The 27,052-nt window shown below is 38.7% G+C and overlaps 2 protein-coding genes across 2 annotated transcripts in view; both read left to right on the top strand.

The window, feature by feature from the left end:
• The window catches only part of Vps13D (vacuolar protein sorting 13D), a 390,232-nt gene that overhangs the window by 129,167 nt on the left and 234,013 nt on the right, over positions 1-27,052 (top strand). The gene's annotated exons all lie outside the window — the stretch shown is intronic.
• The window catches only part of LOC137645656 (intermembrane lipid transfer protein VPS13D-like), a 37,919-nt gene continuing 11,875 nt past the window's right edge, over positions 1,009-27,052 (top strand). Inside the window, exons 1-2 of the mRNA XM_068378489.1 lie at positions 1,009-1,258; positions 14,977-15,130. Of these exons, the coding sequence (XP_068234590.1) occupies positions 1,016-1,258; positions 14,977-15,130 (397 nt within the window). The 5' untranslated portion in view covers positions 1,009-1,015. The remainder of the gene's footprint in view (positions 1,259-14,976; positions 15,131-27,052) is intronic.

Genomic DNA, 27,052 nt, shown 5'->3' with positions numbered 1-27,052 from the left:
TGGTATCTGGCCGACAGTTGGCGCTGGTGGGCACACCCGCAACCTGTATAGCGATCGCTGGCGAGTTTTTATGTATGTGTCTGTCGAGCAACAGAGTTGCAGCTATTATATATTCACCGGGTAAGTATATTCAAAAATTTATTTTATAATCAAAATATCATTTTAAGAGTTTATATCAGGTTTATAAGAGTTTTAGGATGGTTTACAAAAGTTTAAATTCATAAATAAAATGAATAAATTATGAAATTTTTTTGATATAATGGAAAAATATACCGTAGATTTCTGTATCTACTTGCGGTTTTTCAGCTATTACAGTGGTGCGTGGAACAGAACACCTGCGGTATTGGAAGGATTACTTTAAATGGCAATATAGCAGTAGATAATGTTTTTGATGGCTTAGACATCAAAATAGCTTCTAATTACTTGATAAAAGAATACGAGGCTCATCTGGATCCATATTGCTCAACTAAAGTTAATGGGACGTTTATAGCATTTGGATGTTGGGAATGGGAGGAGATCAAGCAAAAAGATTTGTGGCTATATGTTCACCAATATCTTCACCCAGCATATATGCCATTGTATTACAAGTAATATGTCTTGCCATCGATAGTATTTTTTTAAACTTTCCTATCTATTGCTGGGAATCCTTTAATGGTTCCTGCAAGCAATGACTGCCTGTGGTTGCAACAGGGACATCGCTCCTATTATGAATGCTATGGCATTGGTGACATTGAATAACTCAGTAATTCTTTACATTTATACAGTATGCGTAAATAGTCTTGATACTTTGTCTTAATTTTTTGTATGTAATTGTACAGCCATTTTTCTAGAAAATTATAAAGCTGCAAAATAAAGTGTTTCAATGGGGAAAGCAGCTATTTTATGAGATCATCTCAGTCTATTTAAGAATTCAGATTAGTCTTTTATTACTGTTAACCATTAAAAGTAATTAACATCAAATTATGAATGATGAGTTTGAATTATACTTTTTCATTTGTTTTTCAGTATGGCAGATATGGAGAACCTTACACTGAACAGGATGCCTGAATTGGAGTGGACATGTGTTCCAGCTGGCAATACAGTTCCTTTCTCTTTTGAGGGACGTGGAAAACAGAGACATCGGGATACACACGAATTGAAAGTACATCAGTTACTAGTTCAAGTGGAGGGGTGGAAACCAGTTGGACCTGTGACGGTCGATAAAGTTGGTGTTTTCTTTCGTTTAGCATCTTCGCAGCCATCTTCAGCATCATCAGTTGTAAGATATTTTATTCTTTGATTAGAAAGTTCAAAGATATCTTTGTTAGTTTTATCTGTTGATACTTTTTTATCTTTTGAAGAGTGACAATAGGGTTTTAGCAGTTTTATTCTTTATTAACCCTTTTACCTCCGGCGTACTTGGAAACTTCCGTGCTTTAAGCCCCAGGCATTTTCAGTTTTGAAGGGCTTTTCGACTTATTTTTTTCAAATCGCACCCACAGCCTCAATTTTCATCTTAGAGAAGTCAGATTGGTCTAATTTTTTTGGAAAAAGGTTGAAGTTTTCAATATAGTTATCAAAAGTATAAAGAAAATAATATAAATAGCCGCTATTGTTAGATGAAGTTGGGCGATGACGAAATTTTTTATATTCTTTCGTATACATTGCGATAAAGCACAGATGGGTCTTCTCACAGAAATCGTAAAACTATACCATCTTATAGGAAATTTATTCAGCTATAAAATGGTGTATAATAGTTTGTAGTTAAAAGAAGGAAAACATGAAAAAAAAATAGTATACCCACAACAATTGTAAACCTAAATTTCCTTAGCGCAAGTAACGAAAATCGGAGATTGCAAAAGTTTCGTTCTATCGATCATACGTAACCTATATTTAGAGTAATTTTCTTTTTTTTTTTTATTATTTTGAAGTAAATTAATTGAACTTTCTAATGACATATGCGAAAATAATGATAAAGCCATCTAAATAGTGGCTATCGTTAGGTGAAGTTAGGCGATGACGAAATGTTTTATGTTTTATCGTATACATTCCGATACAGCAAAGTAAGTTCTCCTCAAGGAGACTTCAAAATGATACCATATTATAGACAATTTATTCAGCTATAAAATCGTATATTAGAATTTGTAGTTAAACGAGAGGAAACATGGAAAAAAGTAGTAAACGAGCAAAAACTGAAAACCTAAATCTCGTTACTTGCGGTAAAGAAATTTGGGTTTACAGCTTTTACACATTTTATTATTTTTTTTCCTTATTCATTTCTTCTAACTACAAACTATTAGATACAATTTTATAGCTGAATAAATTGTCCATAAGATGGTATAATTTTCAAGTATCTGTAATGAGAATTCTCTGTTATTTATTGGAATGTATACGATAAAAAAAAAAAAAGTTTGTCATCGCCTAACTTCATCTAACAATACCCACTATTTACATTGCTTTATCCTTATTTTCACACATGCCATAAGAAAGTTCAATCAATTTTCTTCAAAAATAAAAAAAAAATAATAAAATTCCTCTAAGCATAGGTCAGTTATGACCGAAAGAAAGAAACTTTTACAATCTCTCTCTCTCTCTCTCTCTCTCTCTCTCTCTCTCTCTCTCTCTCTCTCTCTCTCTCTCTCTCTCTCTCTCTCTCAGCAAAGTCAGTTTCAAATATACACAGTGGCTGCCTAAAATAAATCGACGTATTTTCAAATGAATATGTATACGGTATATATATATATATATATATATATATATATATATATATATATATATATATATATATATATATATATATATATTCCTATAGAATACTTGAAATAATATGAAAACATACATGCATAAACACAACACCAACCTTTCAAATCGTAGTTACATGTTTACCAGGTCGAGACAACAGTCGCAATTTCTTCCCTTGAGTTGCCATTAATCACAGAATTTTTCATTCACACTGATCTTTCTTGACCATTAGGCATTTTATCCAACAAATGCCTTCACACATATAAAGAGGAATATTCTAAAAAGGTATAAAGCACTATCACTTATTAGAATAGGCTGTAAAAGCGCAAAATTGACGGATAACGCACGAAACACATCCTCCTTCCACAAAGTCAAGAGTTGAACTGAGACACACGGCGACGGTGTTGGTGGTCGGCGAGTCTTGGTGGTGACGGACTCAACCACGCTGTCTGCCTACCTCGCGCTCACAGTGTCTTCATTCCCCGAAAAAAATATGAAATTTACTAAATGTTTCGGCAAAATAGAAATAAAAAACATACAAAAATAATTCTGATAAGCATAAAAGCTGCATGGCAACCCAAATCAGCTGCTTTGAGGCCTTTAAATCACAAGACGAGGAAATTTAAAAGTCTTTGTTTGTCCTGCCTGACAATGGCAGAGGGAGTCTTATTTTTCCCCGGGAGCAAGGATGACGACAAGAAATGAGAAATATACTCAAAGTTTCGGCAAAATAGCAACAAAAAATATACAAAAATAATCATGTTAGGCATAAATAAACGCATAACAACTAAAATCAGCTGCTTTCGGACCTTTAAATTCCGAGACACGGAGATTTTAAAGAGCGTTACGCTCACTCCGGGGAACTTCTTCCTTACGCCGTGGCGCAAGAGCGTTACGCTCACTCCGGGGAACTTCTTCCTTACGCCGTGGCGCAAACGTAAACACATCGTTACCATGGTAACGAAATCATTTTTAGTAATTACTCGTGTAAATAGCTATGAAACCTAAACAAACTGCATATGAAATACGAGCTGAATCTATAAAGAAAATTTATAGGTCAATCAAGACCCCAGTGGAGCCCAGGGAAACTTTTCATTCATCATTGTTGACACGATATCCAAGGAACAATCAAACAATAGTCACGCAGGAGTAATGATGACAATTTTTTGTAAAATTTGTATAAATGACTATGAAAAACCTCAAAAAATACAAGGAAAAATAATCTGATTGATAACAGAAAGTTTAAAGGTCCATCTTGACCTCTGTGGGGATCTGGCATTGTAAAACAATGAAAACATTGTGTTACCATGGCAACGGAACCATTTTACGTAATTATTCGATAATAATAGCTATGAAATCTAAAGCAAATGCACATAAAAGGTCAGCTGTTTCCTTTACATAAAATTTAAAGGTCATTCATGACCCCTGTGGGCCTCAGAGAACTTTTTATTCACATTACATTGATGATAAGATGTCGAAGGAACAACGAAACCACACTCTTGCACTGGTAACAGTGCCCTATTTTCGTAATATTTGTGTAAATATCTCTGCAACCTAAAATAACTGCACAGGAAATATCAGCTGATTCTTCAAAGAAAATTTAAAGGTCCATCTTGACCCTTTTTGGGCCCAGAGAAACTTTTTATTCATGTTACATTGATGACAAGACATCGAAGTAACAACATCACAACAGTAAAGCGTTGTATTTCAAATACAACGCCTGCCAAGACCTGTTATCTACGCATAAGTATAGAAAACGTACCCGTACGTCCATGGGGGTAAAGGGATGGCTTATGAGGTACGTACCCGTACGTCCTTTGGGGGTCAATCAATCAATATACCAAGGCACTTCCCCCAATTTTGGGGGGTAGCCGACACCAACAACGAAACAAAACAAAAAGGGGACCTCTACTCTCTATGTTCCTTCAGCCTAATCAGGGACTCAACCGAGTTCAGCTGGTACTGCTAGGGTGCCACAGCCCAACCTCCCACATTTCCACCACAGATGAAGCTTCATAATGCTGACTCCCCTACTGCTGCTACCTCCGCGGTCATCTAAGGCACCGGAGGAAGCAGCAGGGCCTACTGGAACTGCGTCACAATCGCTCGCCATTCATTCCTATTTCTAGCACGCTCTCTTGCCTCTCTCACATCTATCCTCCTATCACCCAGAGCTTTCTTCACACCATCCATCCACCCAAACCTTGGCCTTCCTCTTGTACTTCTCCCATCAACTCTTGCATTCATCACCTTCTTTAGCAGACAACCACTTTCCATTCTCTCAACATGGCCAAACCACCTCAACACATTCATATCCACTCTAGCCGCTAACTCATTTCTTACACCCGTTCTCTCCCTCACCACTTCGTTCCTAACCCTATCTACTCGAGATACACCAGCCATACTCCTTAGACACTTCATCTCAAACACATTCAATTTCTGTCTCTCCCTCACTTTCATTCCCCACAACTCCGATCCATACATCACAGTTGGTACAATCACTTTCTCATACAGAACTCTCTTTACATTCATGCCCAACCCTCTATTTTTTACTACTCCCTTAACTGCCCCCAACACTTTGCAACCTTAATTCACTCTCTGACGTACATCTGCTTCCACTCCACCATTTGCTGCAACAACAGACCCCAAGTACTTAAACTGATCCACCTCCTCAAGTAACTCTCCATTCAACATGACATTCAACCTTGCACCACCTTCCCTTCTCGTACATCTCATAACCTTACTCTTACCCACATTGACTCTCAATTTCCTTCTCTCACACACCCTTCCAAATTCTGTCACTAGTCGGTCAAGCTTCTCTTCTGTGTCTGCTACCAGTACAGTATCATCCGCAAACAACAACTGATTTACCTCCCATTCATGGTCATTCTCGCCTACCAGTTTTAATCCTCGTCCAAGCACTCGAGCATTCACCTCTCTCACCACTCCATCAACATACAAGTTAAACAACCACGGCGACATCACACATCCCTGTCTCAGCCCCACTCTCACCGGAAACCAATCACTCACTTCATTTCCTATTCTAACACATGCTTTACTACCTTCGTATAAACTTTTCACTGCTTGCAACAACCTTCCACCAACTCCATATAACCTCATCACATTCCACATTGCTTCCCTATCAACTCTATCATATGCTTTCTCCAGATCCATAAACGCAACATACACCTCCTTACCTTTTGCTAAACATTTCTCGCATATCTGCCTAATTGTAAAAATCTGATTCATACAACCCCTACCTCTTCTAAAACCACCCTGTACTTCCAAGATTGCATTCTCTGTTTTATCCTTAATCCTATTAATCAATACTCTACCATACACTTTTCCAACTACACTCAACAAACTAATACCTCTTGAATTACAACACTCATGCACATCTCCCTTACCCTTATATAGTGGTACAATACATGCACAAACCCAATCTACTGGTACCATTGACAACACAAAACACATATTAAACAATCTCACCAACCATTCAAGTACAGTCACACCCCCTTCCTTCAACATCTCAGCTTTCACACCATCCATACCAGATGCTTTTCCTACTCTCGTTTCATCTAGTGCTCTCCTCACTTCATCTATTGTTATCTCTCTCTCATTCTCATCTCCCATCACTGGCACCTCAACACCTGGAACAGCAATTATATCTGCCTCCCTATTATCCTCAACATTCAGCAAACTTTCAAAATATTCCGCCCACCTTTTCCTTGCCTCCTCTCCTTTTAACAACCTTCCATTTCCATCTTTCACTGTCTCTTCAATTCTTGCGCCAGCCTTCCTTACTCTCTTCACTTCTTTCCAAAACTTCTTCTTATTCTCTTCATATGACTGACCCAATCCCTGACCCCACCTCAGGTCAGCTGCCCTCTTTGCCTCACGTACCTTGCGCTTTACTTCCACCTTTTTCTCTCTATATTTTTCATACTTCTCTATACTATTACTCTGCAGCCATTCTTCAAAAGCCCTCTTTTTCTCTTCCACTTTCACCTTCACTCCTTCATTCCACCATTCACTGCCCTTCCTCATGCTGCCTCCAACAACCTTCTTACCACATACATCACTTGCAATCCCAACAAAATTTTCTTTTACTAACTTCCACTCCTCCTCTAGATTACCAGTTTCTCTTACTCTCACCTCATCATATGCCATTTTCAACCTTTCCTGATATTTACTTTTTACCCCCGGTTTTATTAGCTCTTCAATCCTCACTACCTCCCTTTTACATCCACCTACTCTATTCCCCCACTCTTTTGCTACAACTAATTTTCCTTCCACCAAAAAATGATCAGACATACCGTTAGCCATACCCCTATACACGTGCACGTCTTTCAATCTTCCAAACATTCTTTTAGTCACCAACACATAATCCATTAATGCCCTTTCTACTACTCTTCCATTTGCCACTCTTACCCATGTATACTTATTTTTATCTTTCTTTTTAAAGAAGCTAGCACTTATTACCATCTCTTGTTCAACACACATGTCTACCAGTCTCTCACCACTCTCATTTTCACCTGGTACGCCATACTTACCAATGACACCTTCTACCTCTCCAGCGCCCACTCTAGCATTTAAGTCACCCATAACAACTACATAATTCCTTCTACCCAGTCCTTCTACACACCTAGTCAAATCATTCCAGAACTCATTCCGCTCTTCTTCACTTTTCTCACTACCTGGCCCATACGCACTGACAAACGCCCAACATTCCCTACCCAACCTAACCCTTACCCACATTAACCTAGATGATATCTCCTTCCATTCCACTACTTTACCTGTCATCCATTCACTCAGCAATAACGCCACACCCTCTCTCGCTCTTCCCCTTTCAATCCCAGACACTCTACCAGACATTTCACCAAACATCACTTCACCCTTTCCTTTCATCTTTGTCTCACACAAGGCCAATACATCCATCCTTCTACTTCTAAACATACTTCCAATCTCACATCTTTTACTCTCTATCGTACTACATCCACGCACATTCAGACACCCCAAAACTAGAGTGCGGGGAGCAGTCACTCTCCCCCCAGCTCCATCTCCTTGTTGATGTCTCGCAGGAATTTTTTACAGGAGAGGGGGTTCCCAGCCCCCTCGTCCCGTCCCTTTTAGTCGCCTCATACGACACGCAGGGATAACGTTGGCGCTATTCTAATTTTTATATGCCCCCGCGGCCACAGGGGTTAATTGTCTTCATTGGAAAAAAGTGTAATTTACATTTTGATTACTGAAGCACTGGAGTGTTATACAATTTGATAATTGTATGAATTACATAGATATGAAGAAATCTTTCACGCAAATATATTCACCTATAAGGAGTAAAGTAAATAGCTCATTAAAGCTTTATTACAGAAAAATAAATTAGTTGCAGTCATGGGATGACAATAATGGTGATATTCATTTTACAAAGTTTGTACTGTATGTTAAACAACTCTATTCTACGCTAAAATTTTATTGAGGTAACCAGCTGTATAACTTGTTCTTATACATTACAGTACTATATTGATTTTGCTTCCTGTACATTACTGTATATTTTTAAATATTAAACTTAGCCGGTGAATATATAATAGCTGACGTCTCGGACGGCTCGACAGAAACACAAAAACTCGCGAGCGATCGCCATGAAGGTTGCGGGTGTGCCCACCAGCGCCGACTATCGGCCAGATACCGCATATACTTGTAAACATCTCCAGTTCTTCCCTGTCGGTCTTATTGACAAGTTGATTCCGCTCGCTGTTGACCTGGAGTTTTCGTCATTTTTGGTGAAGTACTTCTTTTTGGTTGTTTTGAGCTTTCGCTGTGACGGGTGTTTTTCTCTTCAATTAAAACTCTTGAACCCTTTTTTGGCTAGTGTTTATTGTTGATGACTTTGGATTTGTTTTGGATTTTCTTTGACTGTTCAATATGGCTGACCCTTCTCCTATCCCTGGACCTAAATTTCGCAAATGTAATGCTAGGGATTGTAACAAACGTCTTCCCAAGGCGCCTCTCGACCCACATACCGTGTGTTCTAATTGCCGGGGTAAAACCTGTCAATTAGGAGATCGGTGTGATGAGTGCGTGGTCTTGTCGGAATTCGACTGGCTTGAATTTGATAAATATTCTCGTAAGCTGGAGAGAGATAGGGTGAGGAGAAGCTCCTCTAGGTCGTTGGAATTTTCCTCCTCCCATGCCCCTGAACCTAATCCTTCCCCTGTAGTAGTTGTTCCTGAACCCTCTACTAGCACTCATGAACCGTCCATGCGGGATATGTTGCTTGCCATTCAAGCTTTAGGCGAGAAAGTTGAGTCCTTAGCATCGGACCGTAATCAACTCATGTCAGATGTGAATTTATTGAAGTGTCAGAGTGCCAAATCAGAAAATCGTGGTGATAAAGTGATAAGTGCGCAAAGTGTTTTTAGTGTTGCGACCGAGGGTTTGTCTGTTCGTGCTTGTCGTTCCCCTAGTCCGAGACCTCTTTCAGGCTCCCCTGCACCAGGGAGAAGTAATGTCGTAGGACTTAAGGGGACGAGAGGCTTTTACCAACGTACAGACGTTCCCTCTTTGGTATCGGGCGTTTCTCGTCAAGATCGCCCCTACCATAAGACGAGCGAGGCTGTTTTCTCCTCGTCATCCGAAGGCTTCTCGCAAAAGAAACCTTGGCGCAAGGTTTCTAGACCCTTGAAGCGGAAGTCAGTCCCTTCAGGACAGGTCCAGCGTCCTGGCTGTAGCCATTGGGACAGCTCTGACCCTTTGCAGTCATCGGAAGACTGTTCGCCTATTAAACGTAAGCGTAACACGGGCTCCGAGAGTCTCAGTAAAGGCAATGTTTTGCCGTCACAGACGTTACCATCGTCTCGGCCCGTCCCGACTCCCGTTGATCCTAAATGGGTTGTCCTGCAGGATATGCAGACTAAGCTTGCCTCCCTTATGGAGGAGTATACCGTTGAGCAGGTTCACGATGATCCTCGCCGTTACGCTGATCAAGACTCTGGCCGTCAGCCGCCCAAACGAGCTTTTACTCGTCCTTTTGACGTTATGAAACGTGATGTCGGTAGTTTGTCACGTCAGTCACGTGACTTGGATCCTCACTCGCTGCAGTCCCGTGTTGACTTTCAGCCGCTGCCGCAGCCTCGTGTTGACGTTCAGCCGCTGCCGCAGTCTCGTGTTGACGTTCAGGACGTTCGACAACCAGCTCAGTTGCCTCGACTTGACGTTGAGCGTCAAGCACCGCAGTCAAGGGTTGTTTTGACTGCTCAGTCTAGGCAGTCAAAGCAGTTCCGACGTGACGTCGAGCGTCCATCAACTCCTGTTGTTGTTGTTGGTCAGTCCTTTCAGCAGCGGCATGACGTAGCTTCCTCGACTGCTACTGCTGCTCCTTTGCTTGTGGACATTGCCTGTCAAGCTTTGCCGCCGCGGCAGGTCTCTCCTTTTCATGAGACTCGACAATTGTCGGACGAGGTTTCTTCAGATGAGGATGTTGCTGATCCTCCGCCTACTGATATTCCTTTGGGCATTTTATCAGACGGAGAAGAGCCTAAAGCTGCTCAACCCTCTATGGACTTTAAGAAAATCATGATGATTTTTAAGGATCTTTTCCCAGACCATTTTGTAACTTCTGCTCCTCGTTCGCCTCCGTCAGAGTTTGCGCTAGGCCTAGCTGCTTCGAAGCCTTCTTTTACTAAGCTAATGCTCTCTCGCTCCTCTAAGAGGGCTTTACGTTTGCTAGGCGACTGGTTGATTACCAGGAGGAGTTTGGGGAAGACGGCCTTTACTTTCCCTCCTTTTAAACTAGCTTCTAGAGCAAGCGTCTGGTATGACACGGGAGAAGTTCTCGGCTTGGGAGTCCCTGCCTCTGCCCAGGGAGACTTCTCAAGCCTCGTAGACTCTCCCCGTCGCCTGGCCATGAGACGCTCTAAAGTTTGTTGGTCCTCCTCGGACCTTGACCATCTCCTTAAAGGGGTTTACAGGGCATTCGAAGTTTTTAACTTCTTAGATTGGTCTCTAGGAGCATTAAGCAGGAAGATCTCGTCGGCCGACCAGGATGTTTCCGTGCTTCTTATGTCCTGCATGGACAAAGCCATCCGTGATGGATCCAATGAGCTCGCTGCTACCTTTACGGCTGGAGTCCTGAAGAAGAGGGAGACTCTTTGCTCGTTCCTTTCGGCAGGAGTGACTCCCTGTCAAAGGTCGGAGCTTCTCTTTGCCCCCTTGTCATCTGCCTTGTTTCCTCAACAGTTGATCAAGGATATTGCGGCTTCGCTGGTGCAGAAGGATACACACGACCTGATGGCTACTTCTGCTCGCGAGGGTGCTCCTTCATCGTCTTATGTCGTAAGACCCAAGATCGATACCCCAGCGACTAGGTTTATCCCGCCCTTTCGTGGCAGAGCCCCCAGCAGGGGAGGCGCTCGTGCCGACGGTAAAAGAGGCAAGAGGAGAGGATCCAAGTCCTCCCGTGGCAGAGTCTGACTGCCCACGTCCTCAGACAGCGGTAGGGGCCAGACTGAACAGCTTCTGGCAGGCCTGGGAGAAGAGGGGTGCAGACCAAGAGTCTGTGTTGTTGCTCAAGGAGGGGTACAAAATACCTTTTGTACGCAGACCTCCTCTAGTAACAGTTCCTTTAGACCTCTCTCCCAGGTATCGAGAGGAGTCAAGGAGACAAGCTCTACATCAGCAGGTTTCTCTGTTGCTAGAGAAGGGAGCGGTGGTGAAAGTCTCGGACCTTCAATCACCGGGATTTTACAACCGTCTCTTCCTAGTCCCAAAGCATACAGGAGGTTGGAGGCCAGTGCTGGACGTCAGTGCGCTCAACGTTTTTGTTGTAAAAACAAAATTTACGATGGAGACTACGAAGTCCGTCCTAGCAGCGGTCAGAGAGGGAGACTGGATGGTCTCTCTCGACCTGCAGGATGCGTACTTCCACATTCCTATACACCCAGATTCTCAACCGTATCTGAGGTTTGTTTACAGGAATGTGGTGTACCAGTTCCGAGCACTGTGCTTCGGCCTCAGCCCTGCTCCTCTCGTGTTTACGAGGCTCATGAGGAATGTGGCAAAATTCCTTCATTTATCGGGAATTCGAGCCTCCCTGTACCTGGACGATTGGCTTCTCAGAGCATCGTCCCGTCATCGCTGTCTGCAGGACCTTCAATGGACGTTGGGTCTGGCAAAGGAGTTGGGACTGTTGGTGAACTTAGAAAAGTCTCAACTGAATCCCTCCCAGACGATTCTCTATTTGGGGATGGAGATTCGCAGTCTAGTTTTTCGGGCTTTTCCGTCTGCCACCAGGATAGAGCAAGCCCTGCTCAAAGTCCGCCTCATGCTGAAAAAAGACCGTTGCTCAGTGAGAAGTTGGATGAGCCTCTTAGGGACTCTGTCATCCCTGGAGCAATTTATCTCACTAGGGAGACTTCACCTTCGCCCTCTCCAGTTCCATCTAGACTTCCATTGGAACAAGAGCAAGACTTTGGAAGCTGTGTCAATCCCGATCTTCAAGCCAGTAAAAACGTGCCTGAACTGGTGGGACAGCAACATAAGTCTGCGAGAGGGTCTGTCCCTGGCGGTCAAGAACCCAAACCACGTGTTGTTCTCAGACGCGTCGGATTTGGGTTGGGGAGCTACTCTGGACGGTCTGGAATGTTCGGGTCTTTGGACGTCGGATCAGAGGAGCATGCACATCAACTGCAAGGAGCTGTTGGCGGTTCACTTGGCCTTGACGAGTTTCGAGAGCATTCTACGAAACAAAGTGGTAGAAGTCAATTCGGACAACACCACAGCCTTGGCGTACATCTCCAAGCAAGGAGGCACTCACTCCCACACACTGTTCGTCATCGCAAGGGACCTCCTCATCTGGTCAAAAAATCGAGGCATCTCCCTGTTGACAAGATTCATCCAGGGGGACTTGAACGTCTTGGCGGACTGTCTCAGTCGGAGAGGTCAGGTGATCCCCACAGAATGGACCCTCCACAAGGACGTGTGCAAGAGTCTTTGGGTGACTTGGGGCCAACCCTCCATAGACCTCTTTGCCACCTCGTTGACCAAAAGGCTCCCGATCTATTGCTCTCCAGTCCCAGATCCAGAGGCGGCCCACATAGATGCTTTTCTACTGGACTGGTCTCACCTGGACGCGTACGCATTCCCGCCGTTCAAGATCATCAACAAGGTACTGCAGAAGTTTGCCTCTCACGAAGGGACAAGGTTGACGTTGGTTGTTCCCCTCTGGCCCGCGAGAGAGTGGTTCACAGAGGTACTTCAATGGCTGGTAGACGTTCCAAGGAGTCTTCCTTTAAGGATGGATCTCTTACGGCAGCCCCACGTAAGGAGTCTTCATCAAAGCCTCCCCGTGCTTCGTCTGACTGCCTTCAGACTATCGAAAGACTCTCAAGAGCTCGAGGTTTTTCGAAGGAGGCAGCCAGAGCGATTGCGAGAGCTAGGAGAGCTTCTACCATCAAGGTCTACCAGTCGAAGTGGGAAGTCTTTAGAGACTGGTGCAAGTCATCATCCATTTCCTTTTCCAGTACCTCTATAGCCCAAATTGCAGACTTTCTCCTGCATCTGAGAAATGTTCGCTCCCTCTCTGCTCCCACTATTAAGGGTTACAGGAGCATGTTGGCTTCTGTGTTCAGACATAGAGGCTTAGATCTGTCCTATAATAAAGATCTCCAAGATCTCCTTAAGTCCTTCGAGACCTCTAAGGAGCGTCGTATGGCAACTCCTGGATGGAACTTAGACGTGGTCCTAAGGTTCCTAATGTCCGACAGGTTTGAGCCATTACATTCAGCCTCCCTGAAGGATCTCACCCTCAAGACTCTTTTCTTAGTGTGCTTGGCTTCGGCTAAAAGGGTCAGTGAGATCCATGCCTTTAGTAAAAACATCGGCTTTTCTACAGATAAAGCCACATGTTCGCTTCAGCTTGGTTTCTTGGCTAAAAATGAACTGCCTTCTCGTCCTTGGCCTAAATCTTTTGATATACCTTGCCTATCAGAGATCGTAGGCAACGAGCTTGAAAGAGTACTGTGCCCAGTTAGAGCTCTTAAGTTTTATTTAGCTCGTACCAGATCCTTACGAGGTGGATCTGAGGCCTTATGGTGCTCAGTTAAGAAGCCCTCATTGCCTATGTCAAAAAATGCTTTATCGTATTTTATTAGATTTTTAATCCGAGAAGCTCATTCTCACTTAAGTGAAAAAGATCGTTGTTTACTTAAGGTCAAGACGCACGAAGTAAGAGCGATAGCAACTTCCGTGGCCTTTAAGCAAAACAGATCTCTGCGAAGTATTATGGACGCGACCTTTTGGAGGAGCAAGGTGTTCGCTTCATTTTACTTAAAAGACGTCCAGACTCTTTATGAGGACTGTTACACACTGGGTCCATTCGTTGCAGCGAGTGCAGTAGTGGGTGAGGGTTCTACCACTACATTCCCTTAATTCCAATATCCTTTTAATCTTCTCTTGAAATGTTTTTAATCTTATTTTGGGTTGTACGGAAGGCTGAGAAGCCTTTCGCGTCCTGGTTGATTTGGCGGGTGGTCAAATGTCGTTTCTTGAGAGCGCCCAGATTAAGGGTTTTGATGAGGTCCTGTTGTATGGGTGGTCGCCCTGGATATAACAGCTCCTGGGAGACTTTCAGCATCCTGAGAGGATGGCTGGGCTTCGTGAGGAAAGCGGACTAATAAGGCAGAGTAATCGTCAGAGTCAGCTTCCTTACCAGGTACCTATATTTTTTTGGGTTTTGTTATGATATAACTGTCAAAAACTCTAAGCATATACGCCTTTATTGTATTAATACTGGTCTCTACCCACCACCATGGGTGTGAATCAGCTATTATATATTCACCGGCTAAGTTTAATATTTAAAAATGATATTTTGATTATAAAATAAATTTTTGAATATACTTACCCGGTGAATATATAAATTAAAGGCCCTCCCTTCCTCCCCGATAGAGACCCAGCGGAATGAGAAGAACTGGAGCTGTTTACATGTATATGCGGTATCTGGCCGATAGTCGGCGCTGGTGGGCACACCCGCAACCTTCATGGCGATCGCTCGCGAGTTTTTGTGTTTCTGTCGAGCCGTCCGAGACGTCAGCTATTATATATTCACCGGGTAAGTATATTCAAAAATTTATTTTATAATCAAAATATCATTTTTTACCTGTAATGTTTTCTGAAATACAGGTATAGAATGGTATTCATTTGATTGTTACATTATAGGGGTCTTAAATTTCAGGTGAAAATAAAAGTTTTGATTTTCAGGGCTACGAACTTCCAAGCGCTAGGGTTGTCATGGCTGTAACATTGGATGGATCAGCAAGAAAGCTTGTGACAGTGAGATCAGCCTTATTATTAACTAATAATTTGCAGTGCCCTGTGGATATCAAACTGGAGAATGTTGCACTTCGTCTTGGAGGTATGGAAATTTTATTTTTTCTTATGTGGTATGTGGGAACTTTCCAGAGTCATGGTATTTAATTTCATAGTTTATATTCCTATAAAACCAAATTGAAAACTCAGATTCCTGTGCTCGGGTGCGATTCCCTGGCCGACCAAAAGCTATTATCATAAATTTGATTAACCCCTGGGTCTCCGATCCGGAGGTAGAGAGAATCCAGATATTAAGAGGTATATGTGGTTTATATGAATATATATATATATATATATATATATATATATATATATATATATATATATATATATATATATATATGTGTGTGTGTGTGTACTGTATATATATATATATATATATATATATATATATATATATATATATATATATATATGTGTGTATATATATATATATATATATATATATATATATATATATATATATATGTATATATATATATATATATATATATGTATATATATATATATATATATATATATATATATATATTATTTCCATTTATTTTGATTTCAGATTAATGTATAAGTAGATTTAAGCTAAAGGCTTAAATGTTTTTGGAAATCTTTTGTGGTTTCATGAAAGTATAGGCTAGGGTAATCTAAGAAAACAAGTGTAGGCTATGCTAAGTCTACATTAAATCTGATTGCTATTCATACCTTTTTGGTTCAGTTGGTGTTTAATACATGGAAGAGTATAAATACTGAAGTGTATATGGTAACTATAGAAGAGTGTAATATACATTTATAATTAAAAAACAACTAGAAAGTAGCAGCAACAAAGAGCTTGAAACTAAGTGACAAAATCATATATTTATGTCAATATTAGTTACTCTAGAGATATATATCCAGTCTATGAATGCTGATGTAATTCTTCGTTGAGGGCTCTAATTAACCATTATTTTGAAGGGCAATCAACCCTCCATCTTCAAGGGGTTGGGTAACAGAGACACCCGTGAAAAGCAAAATTCCGTATATAATTGGTGCCTTGGGGTGGGTCAGGGCATAACCCCTTGAAACACAGACCGCTCCCTACGCGGTCGACTAACACACTCGGTAACCCACTGTACTGTACTATATTGTCATTACGTAGTTTCAGTCTCTGTATTATATTTCATATTACTTTTCAAAGGTAATTGTACAGTATTAACACAGCTTTAGTATAAGATGCAAAGAAGACAAAGCATATGCCCATCAAAAAGAGAGATTGATCTGTTATAACAACAGAAGATGAAGAAAGGCAACGTTGGATGGAACACTTTGGTGAAGTCATGAATAGGAGATATCCATCCATCCATATACCAAGGCACTTCCCCCAATTTTGGGGGGTAGCCGACACCAACAATGAAACAAAACAAAAAGGGGACCTCTACTCTCTATGTTCCTTCAGCCTAATCAGAGACTCAACCGAGTTCAGCTGGTACTGCTAGGGTGCCACAGCCCAACCTCCCACATTTCCACCACAGATGAAGCTTCATAATGCTGACTCCCCTACTGCTGCTACCTCCGCGGTCATCTAAGGCATCGGAGGAAGCAGCAGGGCCTACTGGAACTGCGTCACAATCGCTCGCCATTCATTCCTATTTCTAGCACGCTCTCTTGCCTCTCTCACATCTATCCTCCTATCACCCAGAGCTTTCTTCACACCATCCATCCACCCAAACCTTGGCCTTCCTCTTGTACTTCTCCCATCAACTCTTGCATTCATCACCTTCTTTAGCAGACAACCATTTTCCATTCTCTCAACATGGCCAAACCACCTCAACACATTCATATCCACTCTAGCCGCTAACTCCTTTCTTACACCCGTTCTCTCCCTCACCACTTCGTTCCTAACCCTATCTACTCGAGATACACCAGCCATACTCCTTAGACACTTCATCTCAAACACATTAAATTTCTGTCTCTCCATCACTTTCATTCCCCACGACTCCGATCCATACATCACAGTTGGTACAATCACTTTCTCATACAGAACTCTCTTTACATTCATGCCCAACCCTCTATTTTTTACTAATCCCTTAACTGCCCCCAACACTTTGCAACCTTCATTCACTCTCTGACGTACATCTGCTTCCACTCCACCATTTGCTGCAACAATAGACCCCAAGTACTTAAACTGATCCACCTCCTCAAGTAACTCTCCATTCAACATGACATTCAACCTTGCACCACCTTCCCTTCTCGTACATCTCATAACCTTACTCTTACCCACATTGACTCTCAACTTCCTTCTCTCACACACCCTTCCAAATTCTGTCACTAGTCGGTCAAGCTTCTCTTCTGTGTCTGCTACCAGTACAGTATCATCCGCAAACAACAACTGATTTACCTCCCATTCATGGTCATTCTCGCCTACCAGTTTTAATCCTCGTCCAAACACTCGAGCATTCACCTCTCTCACCACTCCAACAACATACAAGTTAAACAACCACGGCGACATCACACATCCCTGTCTCAGCCCCACTCTCACCGGAAACCAATCGCTCACCTCATTTCCTATTCTAACACATGCTTTACTACCTTTGTATAAACTTTTCACTGCTTGCAACAACCTTCCACCAACTCCATATAACCTCATCACATTCCACATTGCTTCCCTATCAACTCTATCATATGCTTTCTCCAGATCCATAAACGCAACATACACCTCCTTACCTTTTGCTAAATATTTCTCGCATATCTGCCTAACTGTAAAAATCTGATTCATACAACCCCTACCTCTTCTAAAACCACCCTGTACTTCCAAGATTGCATTCTCTGTTTTATCCTTAATCCTATTAATCAATACTCTACCATACACTTTTCCAACTACACTCAACAAACTAATACCTCTTGAATTACAACACTCATGCACATCTCCCTTACCCTTATATAGTGGTACAATACATGCACAAACCCAATCTACTGGTACCATTGACAACACAAAACACATATTAAACAATCTCACCAACCATTCAAGTACAGTCACACCCCCTTCCTTCAACATCTCCGCTTTCACACCGTCCATACCAGATGCTTTTCCTACTCTCGTTTCATCTAGTGCTCTCCTCACTTCATCTATTGTTATCTCTCTCTCATTCTCATCTCCCATCACTGGCACCTCAACACCTGGAACAGCAATTATATCTGCCTCCCTATTATTCTCAACATTCAGCAAACTTTCAAAATATTCCGCCCACCTTTTCCTTGCCTCCTCTCCTTTTAACAACCTTCCATTTCCATCTTTCACTGTCTCTTCAATTCTTGCGCCAGCCTTCCTTACTCTCTTCACTTCTTCCAAAACTTCTTCTTATTCTCTTCATATGACTGACCCAATCCCTGACCCCACCTCAGGTCAGCTGCCCTCTTTGCCTCACGTACCTTGTGCTTTACTTCCACCTTTTTCTCTCTATATTTTTCATACTTCTCTATACTATTACTCTGCAGCCATTCTTCAAGGGAATAATTTGATTGATATACCTGAAGCTGAGGAAGCTCTTGATGTCCCCATGAATAAATTCTCTGTTTGAAGTCGAAGCTATCATTAAAAAACTAAAGAGAAGGAAAGCCCCTGGACACGATGGAATAACTGCTGAGATGATATTGGCTGAAAATAAAGTGACTCCTAGAATAGTTACAAGATTATTTTGCAGAATATGGCGTGAAGAGGCAAAACCTGATGAATAGGAGCACTGAGTTTTGGTGATAAATGCAAAAAAAAGGAAATTGACTGATTGCAATAATTACAGAGGAATCACACTTATGTCATTTGTCATGAAGATAAATAGTATGATCATTCTTAAGTGACTAGAGAGAAAGATTGATGAAAAGCGGAGAGATGAACAAGCAGGATTTAGAAAAGGTAGAAGTTGTCCTAACCAAATTTTCATTTAAAGACTTGTGATACAGCAATGTGTAGAATATAGAAATCTACTTTTGATGGCATTTGGGGACTATGAAGAAGCCTTTGATAGTGTGCACCTGCCAATTTTGTAGAGAGTCCTACATTATTATGAGTTCCTCTTAAATATGTAAATTTAATGTGTTGTCACCTATGTTTATCCTCCTGGATTTTGTAATGCATAGAACAGTTGGGGATGGTTAGAAGGGTTGAATTGGATTCGTAACAGGATATTAGCTGACCTAGAGTATGTTGATGATGATGTACTTATTAGCAGAACACCACCACAGGACTTGCAAAACCTGTTTATTAGAATGCATGAAATATCACATGAGGTTTACCTCAAGATAAATAGAAGAAAGATAGAGATGAAGAGAACGGAATATGCAATAGAAGATGAAATATCATTTGAAGGAGAAGGGATTAATGAGGTGGAATAATTTAAATATTTGGGAACTATGAGCTCTAATTCAGGATCTTTAGAATTAGAGTTTAATGAAAGATTGAAAAAAAGCAAATCAGACAATGGCTAGGTTAAGTCAAATTTGCCAATCAAATCGTCTGAAATTACATATAAAAATCAGGCTATATATCAGTTTAGTGAGATCGGTGTTACTGTATGGACATGAGTGGTGGTACGACAATGAAACATTATCCAACAGATTTTGTAGATTTGAGAACAAAGCCCTCAGAAGGATCTTTGGAGTTATATGGCGGGACAGGATTAGAAATAAAACTATAAGAGAGATTACTTGAGTGCCTTATGTGGGTGAGATCATGGTGAGAAGTAGATGGAGATGGTTTGAGCATGCCCTTTTGCACTTTCCAAGAGAGATTAGTTCTCCAAACTTCCAATTAGGCTCTGCAAGGCACTAGAAGAGTTGGTAGATCCACGCCTACATGGCTGAGGACTATGGACAATGAAGTAGGAGATGATGCATGGAGAAGTATTAATTTAAAAGCTCAAGATAGAGACAGCTGGCAAAATCTAACCAAGTCCTTTGGCCTCAATAGGCTTAGGAGGAGATGATGATTTATATAATTATATATATATATATATATATATATATATATATATATATATATATATATATATATATATATACTGTATATATATATATATATATATATTTATATATATATATATATATATATATATATATATATATATATATATATATATATATATATATAAATATAAATATAAATATATATATATATATATATATATATATATATATATATATATATATATATATATATATATATATATATTATATATATTTATATTTATATATATATATATATATATATATATATATATATATATATATATATATATATATATGTATATATATATATATATTTATATACAGCATATATATATATATATATATATATATATATATATATATATATATATATATATATATATATATATATATATTATATATATATATATGTAGATGTGTGTGTGTTATTTATTAGCCTATACTTCACATGTTTTTGCTTGTGAATGTTACATATTTTTAACTATATATATATTTTTTTTTACATTGCTTTATTTATTTTAGATAAAACAAATGCAGACAGATTTAATGCTATGGCAATGATTACAGTTTTTGGGAGGAGGTTAAGGTTCAAGGTTTCATTTATGTGTTAGTATATTTTTATTTACTAATACAATAGGTAGTTGGTCTTATTTTGTATACTGATAGTGATAAATATTTCCCCCAATAACCATTTTCTATAGAAAATTTTCTATAGAACAGCATAATGAGCAACCTGTGACAGACTGACTGATACATTAGACTGGTTTATATGCAAGGGATTTGAACCCTGGTATGATATGTAATAGGTGGTTAGAGGCATTTTAAAATGTAGAAATATCAAAATTTAAAGTACTTGGAATAGGTGTCAATTGTTGTACTCCCTTTTAATCAGTAAACTAACGTCATTTACATAGGAAGCCATAACTATTTCAGCGACAACACAGCTTATACGACGATTGGCTCCCACATCTACCTATCCTGTGCCACTCAAGTTTGTTGAGTTAGACATTAACGTTCGGCCTGTACCGAGCCGCAGTAAGAGTGTGTTTAGCTTCTCTAACAAACCAGTGTTTAGTACATCGTCTCTCAAATTGGGGTGTATGGAGGGTGGATCCCGCCAATGCCATGCACTCAACAGCAATAAGGAACATCCCTTTAGGTTGGTTCTTTTATTAAAGGAAGTCTATATGCTTGAAATTTCCATTATCCTTTATTATTCTTAGCATAATCCTCTTGGAGTTTACGCAGCCACTTAGTATTGTACAGTATTACATGTATGTATGTTGGTACAGTGTTTGATTAGAAATATTAAGGTTTTCTTCAGTTATGGTTAATACTTAAGTAAAAATTATTACTGGTATATACAGTGTACTGTATATTTAGTAATGGGTTTGTTAGAAGGATCACAGTCATTGGATTGAAGTTGGTTGGTTCTTATCGTATTACATATTATTGCATGCTAGATGGCTAGACGTTTTTTTCTTGCTAGATATTTTACGCTTTTCCTCAAATCAAATTGTGATACTTGTGTTTGTTGTTCAGTTATATATGTGTATTGCTTGCTCTCAATTTGTCTCTGTTGATGGTATGTGCAATATCCTGCATGTTTGCAAGTTATTCACTTTTGTATGTAACTATTTTTATCCTCTTTATTTTAGCTATGGGAGATGTTATACACTTACCAATAAAATAACCAGATACCTAATAAATATAATGTAATTGCAACTGTATGCAAAGTAACATTTTATTCTATAAGGATTCTTCTAGCCGTCAATGTTCTTTACCATTGTTTGATTTGTATATTATTACATTTGTCAACCATATTTAATGGATTTTGGGTCATAGTTTCGTATAATTGCCCCACAACGTATCCTTTGGCCTTAGTTCAAAGCTCAATAAATTATACTAAATTGTTTTCTTACTAGCCCAGTGGAATTACTGGTTCTAAACTATTGCCAGGTTATTTATGCAATACAGTAACAAAGTAAAGCATATGTAGATAGAGCTGTTTTGATATTGCTTAAAGACTACAATAAAAGAAATCTTTTCTCAGTATTAAAAAATCCATCATACCTTTACTACGTAAGCAACATGCTAACAACCTAACATTTTTGTAAATACCCAGTAATGATGATAAGAAAGAGAAATACGTACAGAATATAAGGCGACATGTGCTATCAGAACCCTTACCGAATGGTGCTCTAGAATCACTAGCCAACACTTTAGGAGTTAGGCTAAGGCTTGAAATAGGGCATAATCCTAAGTACATTTACTTTATGTACAAAACTAAAAAAAAAGTGAAAAGTAATAACTTAGAATTCATATCCCAAATTCATCAATTTTTATCATAAGAGTATGCTCTGGTTAACTTTTCTTTTTCACTCCACCGAAACGTCCTCTTTCCACAGCTCAGGAGTGAGTCACTGCTACAGTAGCGTATTTAGTTTTCATTCTGAAATATTATTTTGATTTGAAATGTTTATTTTTCATGGTCCAATATTTTTTAATGATATGATTCTACATAAGTGACCAAATTTTCTTCATTCATGCACATTTACAAAGTGAAATACTTTATACGATTCAATAATAGTGGCAACTCTAAAACAACACTTGTCCAGTTCAGAAATAAAAAAGAAATTGCCCCACTTTAGCTGCATCCTGTACAACAGACTTATTTGAAATAGTCCTATAATCCATAAAGATTGTCTTGTCTTCCTTCCTAACCGACACAGGCAATTTGCATCTTATTTTGCCCTCTTTTATGGGTTACCAGATGACGCCTCCTTGTCTCTGTGTTTTCATGACCACGAGATTCATAGCTTCTGCTAATTCCAACAATTTTTCATCTTCCTTGTACGACCATCATCAGGTGACAAATGAGAATGAACAACAGAATGTTTTGAAAGCTTAGCCTAGTATAAAATATGGATATACAGTGTGAACTATATTTCTTTTATTTCATTACTATCTTTTAAAGAAACACTAAAGCTTTTTTATCATAAGTTTGATTTCCTCCACAAAGACCAAATTGCCTTGATGGAAAACTCTTACTGTACGTTTCTACACAGTATGGTATTGATTAACTACACTGCTGGATATATGGGCTAACTACTTTGGTTTGCTAACAACTTAATTTACTAACAAGCTCTTGGAGTGGAATTCATTCTCTAGTTTTAAGTATATCATTATACAGTTAGCCTTCTCATCTTCGGGTATTATGTTCGTATCCCCACAACTGATATGGAAGTCTGCAAATAATGAGAGACCCTAAATAACTTGTTATCATACAAGTAGTGTACAAATGTATTCTTATTATCAAGAAGCTCCCTAGGTTCATGTGCTGTCAATTCTTTCCTGGTTTTTTTTTTTTTTTTTTTTTTTTTTTTTTTTTTTTTTTTTTTTTTTTGCCATGATATACAGTTTACAAGACTTTTTTTTTTTTTTTTTGGCCATGATATACAGTTTACAAGATTTTTTTTTTTGCCATGATATACAGTTTACAAGACTTTTTTTTTTTTTTTTTTTTTTTGCCATGATATACAGTTTACAAGACCCTTTGTTCCAGATGGAAAGAAGCACTGTATACTGGCAAATAGAGTGGCAGTGTAAACAGCTCCTCTGAGCTACCACCACTTTTTTACTCATTCATTTTGAATTGCAGCCTAAAATGGCTGTATATATTTTTGTGAAATTTTGGTTTGCATGCATTATTGTTACTTCCTAGTTTAATTTTGATTTATTCCTTTAAATACTGTGCAAAGCAAGATCAAACTGGCAGCTGATGGGTGAAATGACAAAAATGTGAGTAGTGGCCACCTATAGGATAATGTCTCTAACTCATGATTCGTGGTGTTAGTTTTCAATTTCCTATCCCCTGCTGCCCTTTTCCTTTCAGGCTACTTCTTTATTAAAAGGAGTAGGGTTTTAGAGACTCAAATGTAAAAAATGTTAGAATATTAAAGTGTGGTTAGGACATGCAGTATTTCATTGTCTCAAGAACTAGACTAAGTGTGTTTTAACAGTGGTTAGTAATGAAGGATAAATTTTGTTTCTATAATGAGTACTGTAATGTATTGTATTTTTTTTTTACAGTACGGTTTTTTGTTTTTTTTTCTTTGCCTGTGGGTTTGCACAACTTATCGTAAATGGTAATTTGACTATAAATACTTGGATTGTAGTTACCAGTTCAGTCTTACAATTACTATTGTTCATTACTGTTGAGTTGTTTATTTTTGTATAAAAGAAAGTAGTAAAAAATTTTCAAGTTTTTTATTGAAGATACATTTCATGTTAGAAAATATTTTTTTTCCAGTAAACTCGACACACAATTTTTATGGTACCTCTCAAAACACTATTTTTTACTGAGACTCACTAGACAATAGTAATAGGACGAACTTATATTATGATAAGGTTACCGGTAGTTCTCCAGACTTTAATTAGAATCAGAGGTGTTCTAATTTCTAATCGCTTTTAATTCTATCTATTATAAGGAAATTTATCCTTTCAGGTATAAATCTTAATGTTTTTCTTCTCAGTGGGCGAAGTATGTTGGTTGATGGACAGTGCTTTGAGTGATGAGGGCATACAGTAACATTGTCATTATTTTCTTTTGTCAATTTACAGAGCATTTTCCTTTGTTGTTTCTTCAATATTAGTATAGGTTAATATAGGAATAAAAGCTGTTAACTAAATTCTGAATGTAGAAAGGAATTGATACTTGAAGTAGGTACAGTATGGTTGTTTCATTAGATATATATTATACCTGACATAAGTGGATTTCAGATGTAGGTCATATTTTCCCCATTTATATGCTACCTATACATGTTCCAAACACTATAAATTACTGTCAATGCGCTATAAGTTTAAAAACCGGGTACTTACTTAAATAAGATTTCATTTGAAGTACAGTACTTCATTGTTATTGTACAGCACAGAGACCTGCGCGAGATCAGGTAAAACAGCGTAACATGGCTTTTATTTTTGTATTCAATATTTAAGGATGTGCGACATGAAGTCAGAACTGATGTATGTTGAAACTACATAAAGAGGTTTATTACCATATTTATTTTATTTACTGTATTTATTTGCGACATGCTCCAATGAATATCTGGCAAGATAACCCAGTCTGTTATATGTATGTTTTCATACTCTGCTTGTGATGATCCATAGGCAGACTACAATGTTTGGTTCTAAAGTTATTTGCAGTATAAAGTACAGTATATTAATGTGGAATTGAAGCAAAGTTAAATCAGTTTTGTTAATTAGTAATTGAATGGCAATAGTTGAATAATAAAAGAAGATTTTCAAATAATTGTAAAGTAATTAGGTTTAATATTTTATATTTTATTTTGTAGGATTGGGACATATGTTTGTGTAATTTAAGACTTGAACTGACAATCTCCCTCGTACAAAATACTTCATTAAATAAGATATATGAAGATTTTCTTAAAGAAAATTAGGATTATTTCTATGAACCTTATCTGGTATTTATATTGCCTCTTTTTAGAAGCTCTGTTTAATTGATATTTATTTCTTTCCCTTCGATAAACATATGCCTTTAGTAAAGGAATGTAACATTCTATCAATAATTGGTAAGAAGGCCTTAGCTTGTCTGAAATTTACTTCATTTTCCTCCCATCGATAAACATATGCCCTTAGTAAAGGAATGTAACATTCTATCAATAATTGGTAAGAAGGCCAGAGCTGATGCACTCCCTCTCATGGACATATTTTTCAATGGTTGCCAATCAAGTTAGAAGTTCAAAGTGCTAAAGGAAACATGCTTTTAATTTAGGAGAACATCCAGGAAAGATTAGGCTACTTGATTACTGTATTCTACAGTAGTTAATATAACAATAACATTACAGTATTACACAGTGAATACATTAATACAATAGAAATTAAAAGAAAAAGTATTAGTACAAGACCACTAATTGTTAATGCACAAAGTTGTACTCAGTAAGTCTGAAGCACAATGCAACTCTTGATAAGTTGACTATTTAGGGTATTGGGTAGTGTAATGTATGAATCACATTATATATTATAAGCACAAGGATATGTACAGGTTTTTTTTACATCAAAACATGATTTTGCATAAAAAGGACTGAAGCGGGAGATGCACATGCCAGGAGAGACGATGTAAGACTGAGGTCAGGTTAGCGAGAGATGGGGTGTTGTGCCGTGTGGAGAGGGAAAAGTCGAAAAGCATGCTGGGTGCAAAGGAGTGAGGTCGGTTTGAAATTGTTGGGCCATGAGAGTACTTATCGCAAAACCGAGAAAAAAGAATTTTTTATTTGATGGGTTGTAGAGTTCTCTATAATGAATGACCAAATCCATGAAGATAGAGCCTGTGAAAATTGATGGCTGACTGTACATGCCTGCCCTCCTCTCCACTGACTCATGGTATCAAAAGGGTAGAGATAATTTCGACATTGAAACTGAAGGGGCAAAGGGTCTCTGGCACCTGTTCTGGGCTTCCATATACGTATGTTTAATGAAGGGAAAAAATGAGAAGATTGTAAAATGTTCTAAAAATTTTGCGGGTAAATGTCGATTAAACTGAGCTTATGGAGAAGAAGTCATTATGAACACCAGGTGAGTATAGAAATACAAAATCTTAATATTGACATGAAATTTCTCTCTTGTTATAAATTCTAGGATTGTAGTGGTTTTTTTTTTTTGTATATAGAAATACTATACTTCCATACAAACACTGAAAGTTAACTTGACAAATAAAACCAAGCTTCCAGGGAGAAGCAATATGAACATCATGTGTGTATAGAAATAAATTTTATCAATATAATTCAATTTTTTCTGTTCCTTTTTTTTTTTATAAAAAACTATATACAGCCACCAGCACTCTGCTATTAATTTAAAAATTTTAAAAAGGAATCTATAGGCATGCCTATGTGTAGTTTTAATTTTGTTTGTCTTGACCCTTTTTATTGAATGGTCATGGATTTTATTCTGTTACCCTTAGTAGTAAATAGCCACC

The sequence above is a fragment of the Palaemon carinicauda genome, chromosome 8, assembly GCF_036898095.1.
Source record: "Palaemon carinicauda isolate YSFRI2023 chromosome 8, ASM3689809v2, whole genome shotgun sequence".
Taxonomy (NCBI): Eukaryota; Metazoa; Arthropoda; class Malacostraca; order Decapoda; family Palaemonidae; genus Palaemon; species Palaemon carinicauda.
This window is presented reverse-complemented; position numbering and strand designations above follow the sequence as displayed.